At 35.4% G+C, this 16,924-nt stretch overlaps 1 protein-coding gene across 2 annotated transcripts; it reads right to left on the reverse strand.

The window, feature by feature from the left end:
• Nucleotides 1-207: 207 nt before the first annotated feature.
• LOC140799284 (kinesin-like protein KIN-13A) lies at nucleotides 208-15,722 on the reverse strand. Of its 2 annotated transcripts, XR_012110970.1 has the most exons (13): nucleotides 15,123-15,722; nucleotides 14,283-14,504; nucleotides 13,531-13,698; nucleotides 12,501-12,605; nucleotides 10,703-10,780; nucleotides 10,479-10,560; nucleotides 8,857-9,019; nucleotides 8,393-8,722; nucleotides 8,006-8,224; nucleotides 7,329-7,932; nucleotides 7,150-7,215; nucleotides 573-816; nucleotides 208-483 (listed from the first exon to the last, which is right to left on the reverse strand). XR_012110970.1 is itself a non-coding variant. In XM_073153540.1 (12 exons), the coding sequence occupies exons 1-12, from the start codon at nucleotides 15,294-15,296 to the stop codon at nucleotides 634-636; spliced, it is 2,394 nt and encodes a 797-aa protein (XP_073009641.1). In that variant the 5' UTR covers nucleotides 15,297-15,722; the 3' UTR covers nucleotides 208-633. The 2 variants fall into 2 exon arrangements, 1 of the variants encoding a protein (XP_073009641.1); XM_073153540.1 differs by having other exon boundaries at nucleotides 208-816.
• Nucleotides 15,723-16,924: the final 1,202 nt, after the last annotated feature.

Here is a 16,924-nt window from a genome sequence, read left to right on the forward strand (position 1 = left end):
CTGTTCTTGTTCTAGACAAAAAAAAGTTAAAAAAAAGAAACCCACAACCTTGTAGATTTTTATTTGACAAATAACTGACTTTCACTTACCCTGAGGAAACTGCATGGTCGCAGGAGAAGGTATTTCTACACTTTTGATGCATATCATGGTATTCTTCTTCAGTTGTGCACTCTATCACAGTGGAATGATTATTTCTATCGAGAATCATTTTCTGTAAATGCAAATAGCATCCAATAAAGAATACGACTATGTACTATATGAAGATTACATACATCTGGGGAGATAAAAAAAGAATCTCTTCTTGCCATGAGAAAACCCAAGATTTATTTTCTATTTTTTCTTTTCTTTTCTAACTAAGCAATCCCAAGATCTTAACAAACAGCAGTTACAGCTTGCCGCACACAATTGGCAGCAACGCCAACCATCACACCCACACTGAAAACATCAGCAAACAAGCCCAACAGGGATATCCAAGGTAGTCGCCTGCATCATCTTTCAGAGATATCAAGCTCAATGCGTACTTTTGAACCCATTATCGAGGGAGGACGGTAGAGGAAAGGAGACGTGACTACCTGATCAGAGGGTACAAGTGTTTTCCGCAATGAAATGCATCCAAGAAATCAAACAACAGGACTATCTCGATGACTTCTTGCGGCTAAGAATCTCCTGTTCTTTGAGGCGATTCTGGAACCGGGCCAAACGTGCCTGAAGGCTGACCAAGCCTGCTGCCTTGCGTGAGAGCACAAAGCTTAACTGTGTCACGTAGTCATCGACATGACTACCAGGTTGGTCAATTTCAGCCAACAAATTCATCTCCTGCAAGAGAACAATGTACTGAGCTAAGTGGCTTTGTATTGTTGAATAACCAAGCCATAAAAGAAAAATAAATGGAGGAGAAAATAAAGAGCACTGCAAAAAACCTATTGGAGTTATACAATTGCTTATGGCGTATAGCAATCTATTCATAAGCACGGAATGAAACATTAAAGGCTCTCCGAAATATGTATATAAGAGGACGAAATGCATAAAATTTCTTCTCCAGGACAAGTGCAAAAGGACGCCCTTCATTTAGTCAGGATGTTACAGGATTATTGATGGGAAACCATCAAAGTATCAAACAGTCAGTCATCCTTGTAATATTACTCCTAACCACTATACTATCCATTGGGAGAACAATTATGTACCAAAATAAATTAGAGTACTAAGCTACTAATGACATAGTGGTCTTCACTCTTCACATATCATTCAGGTGGTTCTGATCTGGATAGAAAGGAAGATTCAGACAAATCAGCGAAGGAGCACGCTGAATACCGGACATCAATATGAATGTGATGAGTTGCCATAATATGATAATATAATTTGTAGATAACTCTGGTTCCTGATTCGGGAACAATCCAGTTACCTGAATTAATATAAAACTCAATAGCTTACAATACCCACAAACTTCTTATTAGCTAAAATTTCGTTAGCAACATATAATGCAGGCTAAAAAAAGTGCATGTACTCTTTTGTTCCCAATGAAGACAAATTTTTACTATCTAGTGAAAACACCACTAGCTTTTGTCCTTGAATGTCTAGCAAAGGAGCTACGGTAATTAATCCTAGCGACATGATTCATCTATTCCTCCAAGAAGAATAAAGTCACAATGTAGATGCATATATATGGAGGAGAATTTCAAGACATAAATAAACCCAACCCTTTCGCTAAATATCGAATCTATATATTTATGCATGATTCAACAAAGCCCAATCACTTGGAAATACATCTGCAGATTACCTTATTAAAAATTTAAAATATTAAGTTTGTGGATGGCTGTTTGACCACCTAATACAGATACATAAAGACAACAGAATGATGCTTCAGACTTATTCTGATAAGAGGTACAAATGTGATGCATGCCCATTCCAGTATTTGCATGAATTAGATGAAAAAAAGTAATAGACAAGTGAACAACGTAAAATGAATGATGAAATTGGGTGCACGAAGACTTAGATCAAGTGTGGACATTAATTGTTAGGATTTTAGTGTTGACAAATGTGTACAAAATATTTTAAGTGTTTGTATACATGTATATGAGTATATCTATAAATTCTGATAAGATTTAGTTTGAGATTTTTTAAATTTTGAATCATTTAAGTTACCGCGTTCACAAACGTTCACACATACAGAGGTGGTAATTTTAACTTACAAATTCTATATTTTGTGAGACCTAATTTGACTTAGATTTGACTTTATATCTAAGAGGTATTTATTTTATCTCTAAGAGAATCCATATAGGATTTTTGAAGAAATATTTATTTTATCTCTAAGAAGTACGTCGAATATTAATTTGAAAATCATCTTTTAGAAAGCAAGGTTTTTACTCAGGATCGGCCGAAACGGATCGGGATCGACCCAATCCCAGCCGAGACCAGTCGATTTGCTAATTTCGGCCGAAACGGGTGGGAACGGGTCAGATCCGACCCGGGGGACATCAATAATTGATGTCCCCACCCCCCACCTGCCTCTCTCCCTTCTCTCTCTCTCTCTTTTCTTTCTCATGGATCTCACTCTCTTTCTCACCGGCGACTGAGTAGTGAGTAGATCTCCGCCTCTCCGATGACCTCGACCTCCGGCGACCTCGACCTCCGGCGACGTTCTCCGATGAAGATTCGACGACCTCGATCTCCGGCGACCTTGGGTAAGTTTTTTTTTCATTGTGCAGCAGCTGCACCTGCTGCAGGTGTTGCTGCAGCAGAGACTTTTCTGCTGCAGCTGCTAATGCAGCAGAGCAACAGCAGCAATCCAGCAGCAGAAGCAAAGCGGCAGCAGCAGCAGCTTCTCTGCTGTAGCAGAACCTAGTGCTGCTTATGCAGTTATGCCTCATAAATTTTAAATTATTTTATATTTTATTTTGATTTTTGTTTATGTTTTTTAGTTGCAGAGTTTAAATATTAATGGCACCAAAAGATAAGTCATATGATACCGACATTGGGTGGTAACATTGCAGCACTATTTGGCAAGATAAAAGACACGTTAAATTCAACTGGTGTGGAAAGAAAATAAGTGGTGGTGTCAGCCGTTTGAAAGAACATTTAGCTGGAAGACAAGAAAATGTAGCAGCTTGCACTCAAATGTCTTTGGAAGTTAGAAAGCAGATGTTGACTCATTTAATTGGCAAAAAGAAGGATAAACAATCTGCACAACAAAAAGAGTCAATGATTCGTGAAGAATTGATGCATAATCCTGTACGCATTGATGATGATAGTAGTGAACAAAGTGAGGATGAGGAAGAGAGACAAATGAGAAGGGCAATGAAAGAGAGCAAAAATATGCATAGAGAAGAAAAAAAGATGAGAATGCATAGAGAAGAGGAAGAGATGAGAAGAAGCACTGATGGTAACTTTCAGAGATCTAGATCAGTTAATATACGAGGAGAGAGAGAATATGGGGGCAGCAGTTCTACCCATAGGACTCCTGGTGTTACAGCAGAGTCTGAAAATATTAGACCAATGGATACATATCTTCAGAAAAAAGGGATCGTACACAGACTTCCATCAAAACAGCTCTCAAAGAAATTAAAAATGCAAAGAAACACATTGGTAGGGCTATCTCTAAATTTTTTTCTACAACCATATTTATTTCAATGTAATTGATAGCCCTTACTATCACACTATAGTGGATGCTATACAATCAGTAGGGTCTAGTGTTCCCCCTCCTAATTCAAATGATATTACTACTAAATATCTTGACTCAGAGGTAGATAAACTCCATACTTATATTGAGACATTTAAACGGTATTGGAATGAATTTGGTTGTACACTGACCTGTGATGGGTGGAGTACACAAAACAAAAGAAATATAAAAATGCAGATTATATTTGTCAGTTAATGGATGAGGTGGTACAAGAAATCAGTGAAAAAAGAGTAGTCCAAGTGGTTACTGATAATGGGGCAAATTATAAAGCTGCTGGAAATTTATTGATGATTAAAAGACCTCATTTATATTGGACGCCATGTGCTGCACATTGTATTGATCTAATGTTAGAGGATATTGCAAAAGAGCCTGAAATTGACGTGGTCATATGTGAAGGTCTGAGGTTAATAAATTTTATATATAACCAAAGGTGGGTTCTTAATTTACTCAGGCAGATGACTGGTGGTGGGGAGATCATCAGACCCGAGGTCACTAGATTTGCCACTCACTTTTTAGCCTTGGAGAGCATTATGTGCTACAAGGATGATATTGTGCGGATGTTTACATCATAGGAGTGGTCTATAAAAATTAAGAATATGAAACATAAAAAATAAAACTTTAGGTGAAACTTTGAAAAATATGGCTCTTGGAAATACATCTTGATAATATTACAATTGCCACTGCAGTATTTGAGCCTCTTGTTAAAATATTAAGACTTGTAGACAGTGATAACAAGTCTGAGATGGGTCTCATAGCTAAAAAATCAATAAAAAAAATGTGGGCCAATGTTATAGGAAGTGGTGGAAGATGATTGATTCTAGATGGAACAAACAACTACATAGAGATATACACGCTGCTAGTAGGCATGCTTTTAAGTTTTAAGTTTTAATTTACTTTTATTTATGAATATTTAAAAATTCGAATGCTTACAAATTTTAAATTTCTATAGGGTATTTTCTTAATCTAAGATTTTAATTATCTAAAAATGTTAATAATGATAGTAAAGTATTGTTGGGGGTTAGAAAAATAATCAACAAGCTTGAGCCTGATATTCATAAACAAATATTGTGCGATAAAGAAGTGAGTTATGATTCAATTAAATAATTTTATTATTATTTGTTTCAAGTTTTAACTTTCAATATAATCAATAAGCTAATAATATATTTTTGATTTTAGATGGAGATATATAGATTGAGAGCTGGGTAATTCAGTATTGCTAAAATTGTTGTAGCTATATCTCATAACACTCCAGCTGAACGATGGTCTATTAATGGATGAAAGGAGGCATCAAATTTGACGCCAATAGCAAACAAGATTTTAAGTCAAACTGTGTCTTCATCACAGTGTGAAAGAAATTGGACTACTTTCTCCTTAATCCACACAAAAACACGCAACCGATTGAGAATGAAAAAATTGGAGAAGTTAATTTTTTGTCATTATAATATGAGATTGAGGAAGAGAAATTTAAAAAGAAAGGCAGAAAATGAACAATTAATTGACTTAAATCATGTTTTTGATGAAGAAGACCCCTTGACTCCATAGATCGAGAAATAGAGGAACAGGTTATTAGATGAGAGAGATAACCCATGGTTAGATGAAATATTGGAAGAGACCACGACGAGGGCAGATGCTAGTACGAGTCATTCAGCAGCGAAAGATAGTATACCTACTAATACCAGTCATAGTCCTGATGATACATATGGTGGTGAGATCGCTCCATCTACATTTGTTGAGGAAAGTCAAGGAGGCATAAAGAGTGAAGATAGAGAAACTGAGGATATATATATATATATATCAACGACGTCGTCATGAGATGCATTTTGGTCCCTATGATTATAGTACATCGAGTATTTATTGTTTGGAGCCATCACAAGATCTATATGCTAGTTATTATCCTCAGTATCCTCAGTATTCTCAGGCACAAGATCAAAATGCTAGTTATTATCCTCCTCAAACGCAAGTCACACAACAAGATCCATACAATATGACTAGTATGATGGAATCACTTTTTGGAGCATCAGATCCCAAACATCAATATTTATAAACTTATGATAATTATGATGATGAAGACTATAGAAATTTACGAGAACCAGCTCGGTATTCATCAAAGTTTTAAATTTTGAGCAAGTTAATACATTTTTTTAAGTTTTTAGACTTCATATGTGAGTAATTTTTGTTTTCTTATTTTGTCATTTTTTCTAAATTTTTCTGCATTTTTAAATAATATTTAGAATTTTATATAATTAAAAAATAGTTCGATCCAATATGAACAGCCGATACGTATCGTTTTTCTGGACGGTCGATACTGATCCCGATCCCGATACTGGGAACCTTGTTAGAAAGCCATCTACAAATCCTATTGTGATCTTTGGAGGCCATTAGATATCACTTCTCTACTTTAGACGAAACGTGCTAAATCATTCTCATCTCAATACATCTACATAAGACCTGAGAGAACTACGTCTCGAGGGTCACTGAGGTGGAATGATCAACCTCGAGAGTCGCCGAGGTTTGAGAACCTATCACGGAAAGCAGTATATTGCAGGGTCTAGTGAGTAAGGTTGGTATAGATTAAATCGTGCGAATTGACGAATGATCTGTAAGCTTTTTGTTAACTGCTATAGGTTTTAATGATTAGTTTTAATCCGAGTTTGGATTCGTGATTTTTATTTTCTGATTTAGAGTTTTTCCACGTAAAATGTTGTGTTTGTAATTGTTTTTTTTTTACGTTTTATTTTCCTATATTATTATCGACAGAGTGTGATAGATCTCATCTCCTAAGGCGTTTATTGCGTTTTTTAATTAATATCAGAGCATACCTAACAATTCATGTAAGTTTAGTTTTTCATTATTCATACAAAATAAAAAAACGCAAGGTTGTGGTATACCACACAAAATTGGAAAAAGATCCTCCAAAAAAAGGTCAAGCATCGAAAAGATAATGGCAAATTGCATGTGTCAAGTCATCTACTTTCAGATAATCATGTTTACATGTTGCATGTGCAGCGAAAGAGAAATGAATCAATAAGCGCTGATTTTTGTTGTATAATATGAAAAAATTATTGAACTTATAGAACTTTTCCAAATGTCAGGTAATATAGTCTAATTTATTTTCAAACTTTGTTTAGACATAATGTCAGAATTTTACGCTGTGAAACAAAGATAGTAACTTAACTGATGTGCCTAATTGTGGACCTATGGATGAGAACAGATCAAGATCTAATATACAGTGAACCACATATGATAGTTTAGAATCCCAAGGGCAACACAGAGGAATTGATTAAAACCAGCAAGCATGCAAACTATTTGCTCTTTAATATGTGTAACATTTTCTTGCAAGGACTAACAGTCAAATCTTTCAACCATAATAATAAATGAAGGACAGCTCTTTAATATGTGTAACATTTTCTTGCAAGGACTAACAGTCAAATCTTTCAACCATAATAATAAATGAAGGACAAGTAACAACTTACATCTCTCACTATCTCCATTGTATTTTCAATTTCTTTTCTATGAGCTGCTATAAGAGCCTCTTCTTCCTGCAGAAGTCAAAAGAAGTTGATTCGTCAAGGCTCCAAACTAGTTTCTTTCTTATGATTTCTAAGAAAGATGCATATACTTAATATATTTCATGGGCTTATTAAGTCTCTACCTCAAGTATCGCATTTATTTCCCCATCATCAGATGGACCTTCATTTTCATATTGCTTTGATGCAACACGAGAACCAGTATCAGCTAGCTGTTTCTGCTGCTGCGGCGGCAGTGGTTTATGACCTGTATGAATGAGTTCCTGTCTTTCTTTTTTCAGCAAGTTATTCTGTTTCTCAGATTTTTCTTCCCTATATCCTTTTCTCCGAGGTGGTGAGACCTTGGGAACTCTCTGTTCATCTTTGGTATCAAATGAGTTCTGAATAGGCTGCAATTTATTAATATAAGTACCTTGACTGTTCTTCAACTCAACTTTCTCCCTCTCTGTGGAACTTAACGATGCCCCAACTTCTTCCCTTCCTTCGTATGTGTGACTGGGAGTCATGCTAAATGAGTTGCTTCCTGGATCCGAAGTAGTGGACGTAAGATTTTCAAGATTTCTCCTCGTGGTATCCACTGCTTTAAAATCTTGATTTTGCTCACGAGTATCATCTGTTTCAACTGATAAAGGATATGATGATGGTAAGGCTAATCCCTTATTGGACAGTGCAAATGATCCAGCAGCCTGATCTTTTTTTGAGTTGCCACTCTTGGAAAGACTTTTAACCCTGTTGATATCAAATCATTGAATAATCCAGTAATTCTCAATCATATGTTTACATATAAAGTAATGAATCTTACCTATCGGCATATCTCAAGGTATTAAGTGTATGTTCACAAGAACCTTCATTTGGGGAAATGCAGGAAATCATAACAGTTTTGGAGTTACCAACAAAGGAATCACGAAGCACCTCTGTCAACTTGCTCCCTCTAAAAGGGATATGTATTTGATCATTGTCTAGTGCGCGAATGCATTCCTTTAAAGCCAAAAGGCTCTTGTTTATCTCTGCTCCCTCAATACTGGCATAAACAAAATAGATATATCAGTACAAAAAACTATTACCATATTAAGAGCTTTACCGAGAGATGCAATCAACAGCCATGAGACTAAGCACTCCTAACCAAATAAATCATCATTCAGATACTTGATGGAAGATTAATAAAAAAAACAGAAATTGAAATACAAACCGAGTTTGACGGTCATTATCTGTTGTATCAGCACCACGTTCACTTCCAGCAAGATCGATAAATGAGATTTTTCCAACAACCTTTCCATTCTTTGATTCATTGACATCCTTCTGCCTTCTAGTGTCAATTACTTCTTTGTGCTTCTTTACAGCAAGTTGCAAAATAGCATGAGATCTTGATGATTCTTCATTTGCTCCAGTAGAACCTGTACTCCTTGTTGCATTTCCTTTCTCAATATATTCCTTGACAATCTGAACATCAGAGACCTCAAATTCCTGCAATCCAACAATGCAGACTTGTTGCCTTCCATCTTCCCTCATGCAGAGTTTCCTATAAATATAAACAACTCGAGTCAAAATAAATATAAAAAAGAGTGGACGAAAACCAAAATCTTCTAATTAACTATCTTGCAAAAATGGTAGAGAAAATGAACAAGTTCAGAACAAAACTATGTCAAAATTAACCTCCTATCGGAGAGGAGATCAAACAGTTTTCCACCATATATCTCAAAATAGCTAAGCCACAATTTAAACTTTTGGTTCCGGTAGAAAGGCTGATGCAAAATCCGAACCATATCTTCTGCAGCTCTGAGAGGTAAAGGTTGCATTGTAAATGTCTTGCCACTACCTGCAAATAAATAAATATATGGTGTAACTGGTATTCTGACATCTCATAACCTGTTAGAAGATATAAGAGCAATACTAATAACCTCTATCAATAAACAATGATATGAGAACAGCATTATCATGCAGTTAACTACAAAAGTTGAGGCTAACCTGTACCTTCTGAGCCTTTCTTTCTAACCTCTTCGACATCAAGCTTAAACTCATAGAAGAATACTTGTAGCATTGCCAAACAGAATAACAGGAGTAACGATATGAATTATGAATCAGGTGCTTGTTGAGTTGTTTCTATCCTGTCAGTGTAATTAGAAGGTTTTTCACTTTTTTTGTACATTCTTATGATTTCTAGAGTATCTTGATGCTAGTTGCATTCATGTGCTTGTTGCTATCCTGTTAGTATGAAATATATAAATAACAAGGATTGCTTTATTGCAGGACAACACTATGCTTATTATTCATTGCCTCGTTGGCATGGTAGGCATGTCATCATGCTTAAAATTTATACCAATGAATAGTAATCTGCAATTGGCATGGGAATTAACAATAGTTAGTACTGGTTCTGCAATTCTCAGGACACAAATACATTGATGCTCCATGTTTGAGCTCTAATATTGCAGCTGCTACCCATATCAACCAGCACTGTTAGCATGACATTCAGTGGTGATTTTTCTCAATCATACTTTAATTTAGTTTGTGTGCCAACAACTAGAAACAAGGTACTCTATAAATCAGAAGACTGGACAGAGAGTATAAGTTTCTTTACTTCAATACAAGTCTCACCTCACCTAAAAATATCTACTTATGGCATATGCATGTGTATTGTATGTATTAGAGACTTGAATAGCTGAATTGTTACATGAAGTAATAGTGCATTATTATAAAATTGCTCTCTGAACAGAAGCAATTTATAAGTGAAAAACTAATAATATTCTATAGAACTGGTTCTCTATCCAAGTATTTGGAATTGTCTTTTGTTTCTAATAAGGCCAATGAGATAGATCTATTATAGATCCCATAAATGTCCATACTTTGTACTATGTGATTGAAATGGGAATCTAAAAGGACGTGGAAAAAATTAATAGTTTGATCAGAAGTGGAGGTGATCAAAGTGTATGGCTAGGAAAATCTTACTTTCGAATGAACTTCAAAGTTGATAACTGAGATCAGTTGTTATACCCCCCTCACAACTGCTAGTAGGTACTTAATGGAAACCAAAATTCATTTTTATGATTTAACGTATATTCGCGACAAGGTTGGAAATTAAACTCTTCAACAACTATAGCAATCTATGAAGGGAACAAGCATTAAACTCTTAAAGGTTCTTAATTTTTAGAAAATAAAGTTGAGCAAATTACTGTAAATCAAAGCATCTATTAAAAATAATAGAACAGGTTTTGCTGTCATTGATCAGAACTGTAGCTTTTAAGTCCTATGAGGACAATAATCAATATGTTCTAACAAACCTGTTTGACCATAAGCAAAACATGTGGCTTTTGTTTGCTGAAAGACGGTTGGTATGATTGGCTCTACAGTCTCGCGGTATACCTGTTTATACAATCTATGATCTTTAGATACTAAAATCAGAATGACAGACTGTCGGACAAAAAACTTGCAAGGAAATGAAGGTAGCAGACAAAATTAACTGTCAAGATGACCATAAGATAAATTATTTGAGAAACAGAATCACCTCATCATTAGTGACACGCTCATCCAGAACAGCATCAAAACAGAATTCATGCTTCTCCACATATGCAGTCAAGTCCACCTTTCACATTAAGGTTCAAATCAGCTTTGCAAGCAGAGCAACCAAAAGAAGGCATATTTAACCCTTTCAGTTCTAATATCTACTTGATAATTGCTATAATTTACTGAAATATACTAAATCAGTCCCTGTGGTTTACATCTTTTGAAAATATGCCCTTGTGGTTTGATTTTTTATGCAAATGATTCCTGCAGTTTGCACTTCATATATAATTAGCTCTTGTGGTTTAAATTTGTAAAAGGTATCCCTATGATTTCCAACCTTCCTATTATTACTCTATGAGTTTTGCCTTACCTTAAGGATAATTTCTTATAGCTTTAAAATCCAAGGGAGTTATATAGAAAAAGTTGGAAACCGCATGGAACTTGTTTCAAATCATACTAAGACATAGCAATCTAATTTATAAATATAGAACGACAGAGAGCGATCTTACAAAGATGCAAACTACAGGGATCTCTTTTAGAAATATGAAACCTCAGCGAGTTTTTCTATATACCATATGAACTGACTTGATATAATTTCCACTATAATTTATCATTCCCATGATGCATATTAACACATTATAGGAAGCTCAAGAAATTTGCACCTTCAAAAGCAATATCAATTGTATTTTTAAGGGTAAATTATACTTAACTCCCTATGATTTGGCACAATTGTAAGTAACCTCCATGTATTTTCAACTTAAAAACTTAAATCCCTGTGGTTTAGACCAAAGTACAATTGTTATTTTTTCATCCATATTTAATGATATCAATCATTGACCGCACCTGAATCATTGACGCCAACTTTTCCTACTAAAAGAATGTATTGAAATGACCAAAATACTCCTCAATTGCTGACTCGTGAATTAATTACATGGGGAAAAATATTATTTCTTCCTATTAACGGCAGACTAACAATTGCACTTCCGTCTGAACCATGGTGAGGTTAAATGCTTAGCAATTGGGCCAAACCACACGGGGGGATCTTGCTTCTTGCAATTAGCTTATATGCTACAATTTTCATTGACCAATACAAGAATCTTTGTTGATTATGAAAGAGAATAAAAGACCAGAAGAAGAAACTCGGAGTTTTCCAGCAAATTTCACGAGGATCATGACCAATCCTTATTCTTTCCACAATCCTATAAATTATATGCATATGTACAAAGAATAGGCAGTGAAATAGTTTGAACATAAAAAGACTTTCAATCTTAGCATGCACAAGAAACACCACATTCTGCTGTCTTCAAAAACTCAAAATGCTTCCTAAAGAGTTCCTTCACATGCGAAATCAAGAAATTTCAACAAGCATCCTACGCATATGATCAAGTATATAAACTGTTAAATAACCTACCAGCAAACGTTGTTCAAATCATATTAAGAAGATGAATATTACTGGAGGCCAGAAAAAAATAGCATACATCAAACTTTTTGCCGAGATTAACAAAGTTTGCTTTTCATAACTTAACAGAGGTTCTTATTGCAAATTCACCAATACACAGAAAGCTACAAAATATGTATCAGGGAAACGCATTCATGTAGTGAATCAAGACAGTTGTTTAGTGAGAACTTATCAACAGTATATTTCTTCTCTAGCAAGTTACGCCTTGAACCAAGTTTCAAATTACCTATTCTTATTCAATATCCAGCTAATAACTAATTACCAACAAATTGTTAAACTCATGGTTAGCAAAAACTGTTCGTTAGTTATGTTACATTCCCTGCAATTGAAGAAGACAAACCTTTAACCTTGGCTCGTGGACAGTCAAATATGCATTGGCATGGACACTAACAATATCATCCTCCTTTCGGGAGATCTCCTTCTTGTTCAGAGGTCTTTTTCTTACCTGAATGCCATGATGGAGAAAGTGAGAACTGGTAGCCAGTATTCTAAGGATACAGTGTAACATATACAAGAAAATCACTAAGCCTGGAAATGAACAATTTGTCGAAGAGGAGAACATGGTTTCTCTTCACACATATAGCCACAAATTGTTCCAGCTTTGCAACAAAGCAAAAACAAAAAACAAAACAAACCAAAAAGAAGATCTATGTTTTCAGGTAATGGTGAATCCATCAGAAGATCAGATTCATCTTTCATAAAATAACAGTGTTATAAACTTATAATCCAGTAAGAAAATATATTCTGAAGATAGCAATATCTTTGCCTATAAGTTGTAACTCATCTTTTTACGAGTACAATATAGTTCCACCAACATTTGGAAGTGGATTTTGCCAATAGTTACTTACAACAATAGTCAATGGAAGAGGATTTGGGCCAGGCTGCAGGTACCAAGTAGCAAATTGAAGGCATACACAAGCTAGATTTTGTAGAAGTTTTCAAAACGGCCACAGCAGTTCTAAGAACTACTAATGTTATGCTATTCATGAGATTTCACCAAATTTGTCTACTAATGTACCTTGGTAGCGAGTAGCAGTACCACAAATAGACTACACCTGCAGAATGCAGTCTTCATCTGAACCCTTTCGACTTTATAATTCATACGAAGCACACATAAAAATACATAACACATTATGTGATGAGTAGATTGTTAACATAGTGGAATAAACTCCGGGTTCAAATCATGAATACAAGTTTCAACAATTTTTTATTTATGAAGTTCAGTGATGTAAGATCAGTAAATGATCGTCAATGGAAGAAATATTCTGAATCTCAAGATATCTTCACAGAAATATAGGGCACTCCCAATTCCTAAATAGTACATTACCAGCCCACGGAAGGAGATATAGCATGAAGTCAATTTAACATACCACAACTTTGATCTTGGCTACATTGCTCTCTTTCATGCTAATCTCTTTGTCACTAGTTGATCGCTTGATATTGCTATCTTCTGGCCCTTGTTGCATACTGGATATTGCATCATCATCAATCTCCTTAGGCATGAACGGTGATGGCTCAAATGGTTCTGACATTAAATGCTGCCAAAAAAAACAACATACTTTACTGAACTCTATAAAAATCATTCACATCTATAAGCTCTAGATCAAATGGCAATTACAAAATACATAAAATTGATATCTCCTTTCCTTCATAATATTCTATCTTCTGACTACGTTCTGCAATGTGACAAAGAAAAGATTCTCAGAAATTACTAACATTGAGAAATTAATAAAGAAACTTTAAAGAAAGGTTATTCTCAAGAATAATAATTATTGCATCTAGAGCTCCACAAGTTAGTGGATAGTGCAGTGTGCCTGCGCTAGAGCATACAAAAAAGTGTGACAGAATAAAAGGAAGAACATACTTCTGTTTGTTATAAAAGAGGAAATGAAAATTGCATTTTTTAATTCTTCTTTCTTTTCATTTCTTTTCTTTTCTTTCTAGGATGATGTGGCATAACAGACAATTTCAATGTTAGCAAGGTTGGCACACAAATACAAGGAGTTTGTACATCTAGGAATCAGTTCTATTACTCAATATACAAAACTCTAAAATAAAACCAGTATAAAGCAGAGTCAAACAAACAAAAAAAGATGCATAAGAATGTTTTGCTACACTCTACCTCAGAAATAAGCTCAGTATCATCAATAGCATGAAGGTCCAAAAGGCCAGCTCCAAATTCACCTCTCATCTCAGGTGAATAAAAGCCATCTAGTGTGCCAGCTGCTCCAAAGCTCTGAGCTGTTGGGGTGTAAGGTTCAGCATTAGATTCCCCATTAAAATTTAGGCTCCTCAAGAGCGTATAGAGCTTCTGCTTCTCCTCAACCGTCTGTGGCCCATATCCCTAACAAAATATCAACACAGAAAACCAAAGTTAAATCTTATTGATTTCACAAGACCAATGGGGAAAACCAATGCAATCCTGTAAGTGTTCATGTAACAGTTATTCATCAAAGAACAAATATGTAAACATTGAATAACATAAAAACTTGTAGTATTCCAATTATAGGAGTAAACAGGCATCACCATTCACCAATAGCAACTGGCATTCATATGCTTTACAAGCTTAACATATGTCTCAAGTTTCAATAAAAAATATAAAATCATTTTATTTTCATCATCTTGACAAGGGCAGTAATACTTCGCATAGCAAAAGACACCATCTATAAAGCAAATTCTCTTAACTGGCAAATATACCTTACAATGAAACGTTCAACGGGTATTTAACTTAAACGTATAATGGTTCCTCCGATAAAGTATGATTTGCTTATTATATATCAGATTTCCCTTTCACGAAGTGCCCTATTTTTAGCAAATCTAATCCGAACTCGAAATTTGCACTTGCAACTATCACAAAACCCAAGACAAGAGAAAAGCGGCAACCGTTTTCCCTCTACCACGAGATTTTCAAATCTCAAAGATGCAATGGGTTAATCTAAAATCGTTAAATCCTGGGAATTACCTGCATGAGGAGATTGGGGAGGACGCGGTTGTCGGCGGCAGACGAAGAGACCGGCGAGGCCAAATGCTGCAATCCGGCGGATTGCAGCCACCGCGCCATGACGGCGTCTCCGGTGTCAGCACCGGACGCCACCGCCGCCGCAGCGGAATTGCCCTGCTGCACGTGCCCGCCCATGTGGCGCTGCGATCGCCGTTGGGGCGCCAACTTTGCCGATCTGAGCAATCACCAAACGATCAAATCGGATATGCGAAGAGAACACCTGATATCCAATCTAAGACTCCCGGATCTATCAGCGCATCCAAAATACTAGATAGAGATCCGATCGAAAAAAAAATTGGATCTCCGCGCGCGAACTCGTCACGGTAATGGGGGTAAATGCGGTGATTCCGAGAGCGCAGAGATCGAGGAATCGAGATCTGGAAGGAATAAGCGCCCGATCTTGGGCGAATTTGATCGAATCGAGACAATGGGGTTCGGGACGGGAGCCGTAATGGGAGGGAAATGGTGGTCGGTGGATAAAATAGAATAGAGAACGCTCTCTTTTGTGAGAAGTGGGGAGAGAACGGAGAGGGAAAAAAAAAAGCTTTCTTTTTCTTTTCCTTTTCTAATTTTTACTCAACAAGGAAAAGGAGACTATAATATTGCCTTACAAACATTCTACTGATAACGTGGCATCATCCTATTCATTGATAGGTTCTATTTTCTATTTTATAATCATTACTTAATGGACAAGATAACGCCACGTGTAAATGTTTATAAATTGTTTATAGGCAGGGCATTATTTGATTATTACAACAACAACAAAATAGCATTAAGAATTTAAGATAATATTTGGTTAAAAAATAGAAGAAGAAAATAGAGAGAGTTTGTGTGGAATAACTTTCAAAGTAGTTTAGGTATGGTCATTTCATAAAGTTGCATAAGAAAGCTAATGTGGGTTTAGAATATTATGATGATTGATTGTAAACTAGTATAGTAGTGTATTACACTACAATATAAAAAATAATAAATTTAAGATAAATAACTAAAATATAATTTATAGTGGATTTATGAGGGGAGAGAGAACTAGGGCTGCTCATCCATTAGCCACAAAATCGGTCCAAAATTTTCGGCCATAACTTAGCTAAGACCTCGAATTAGGCCTGACCCAAGCTCGGCTCAAACCCAAACTTGCAGTATGGCCCAAAATTCGAACCTTAAATTTGATTATTAATATGAATTTTTATAAATGGCACCCTATATTTTACCTATTTTGTGAATCACATACCGTGTTTGATCATTTTGTAACTCGATCCCTCATTTTTCTCTATAATTTTCATTTAACACTTGGACGTTATTTTGACTAATTAACTTCGACTAAGTTACTAAAATACTCATACTATTTTCTTTCATTTTTTATATCTCTCCATTATCTTTACTCATCTTCCCCCCTCCCCTTCCGCCTCCTCCTTTCCCCTCCCTCTCCTCCAATTCTTCTTATCCTTCTTCTTTTTTCAAAAAAGACAAAGAGAATGAAGAAGACAAGAATAATTTAGATATTTATAAATTATTTTGTATATTGTAACATAATATTTCTTTTTTAGTACCGTTTAAGTTAACTAATGTGTTAAATCAGAATTATAAAGAAAACTGAGAGTTCGGATTATAAATTCATCAAAGACGGATGTAAAGCATAAAATAATTAAAATATACATATGATTTGTAAAATTCCCTTATTAATAATATAGGCCTTGGGTGGCCGATGGCTAATATATAGATAACCCATAGGTAAAAGTAGCTAAATGCCTATATATACCAAGTAG

Source organism: Typha latifolia, chromosome 12, assembly GCF_019914945.1.
Source record: "Typha latifolia isolate L0001 chromosome 12, TyphaL0001v2, whole genome shotgun sequence".
In the NCBI taxonomy this organism is placed as follows: domain Eukaryota; kingdom Viridiplantae; phylum Streptophyta; class Magnoliopsida; order Poales; family Typhaceae; genus Typha; species Typha latifolia.

Excerpts from the sequence above, each read along its gene's own strand:
- LOC140799284 (XM_073153540.1), bottom strand. The coding sequence starts at position 15,296 with ATGGGCGGGCACGTGCAGCAGGGCAATTCCGCTGCGGCGGCGGTGGCG. Across the intron at positions 14,505-15,122 it reads TCCCCAATCTCCTCATGCAG|GGATATGGGCCACAGACGGT; the intron begins GTAATTCCCAGG and ends ATATTTTGTTAG. Across the intron at positions 7,933-8,005 it reads ACCTTGAGATATGCCGATAG|GGTTAAAAGTCTTTCCAAGA; the intron begins GTAAGATTCATT and ends TGATATCAACAG.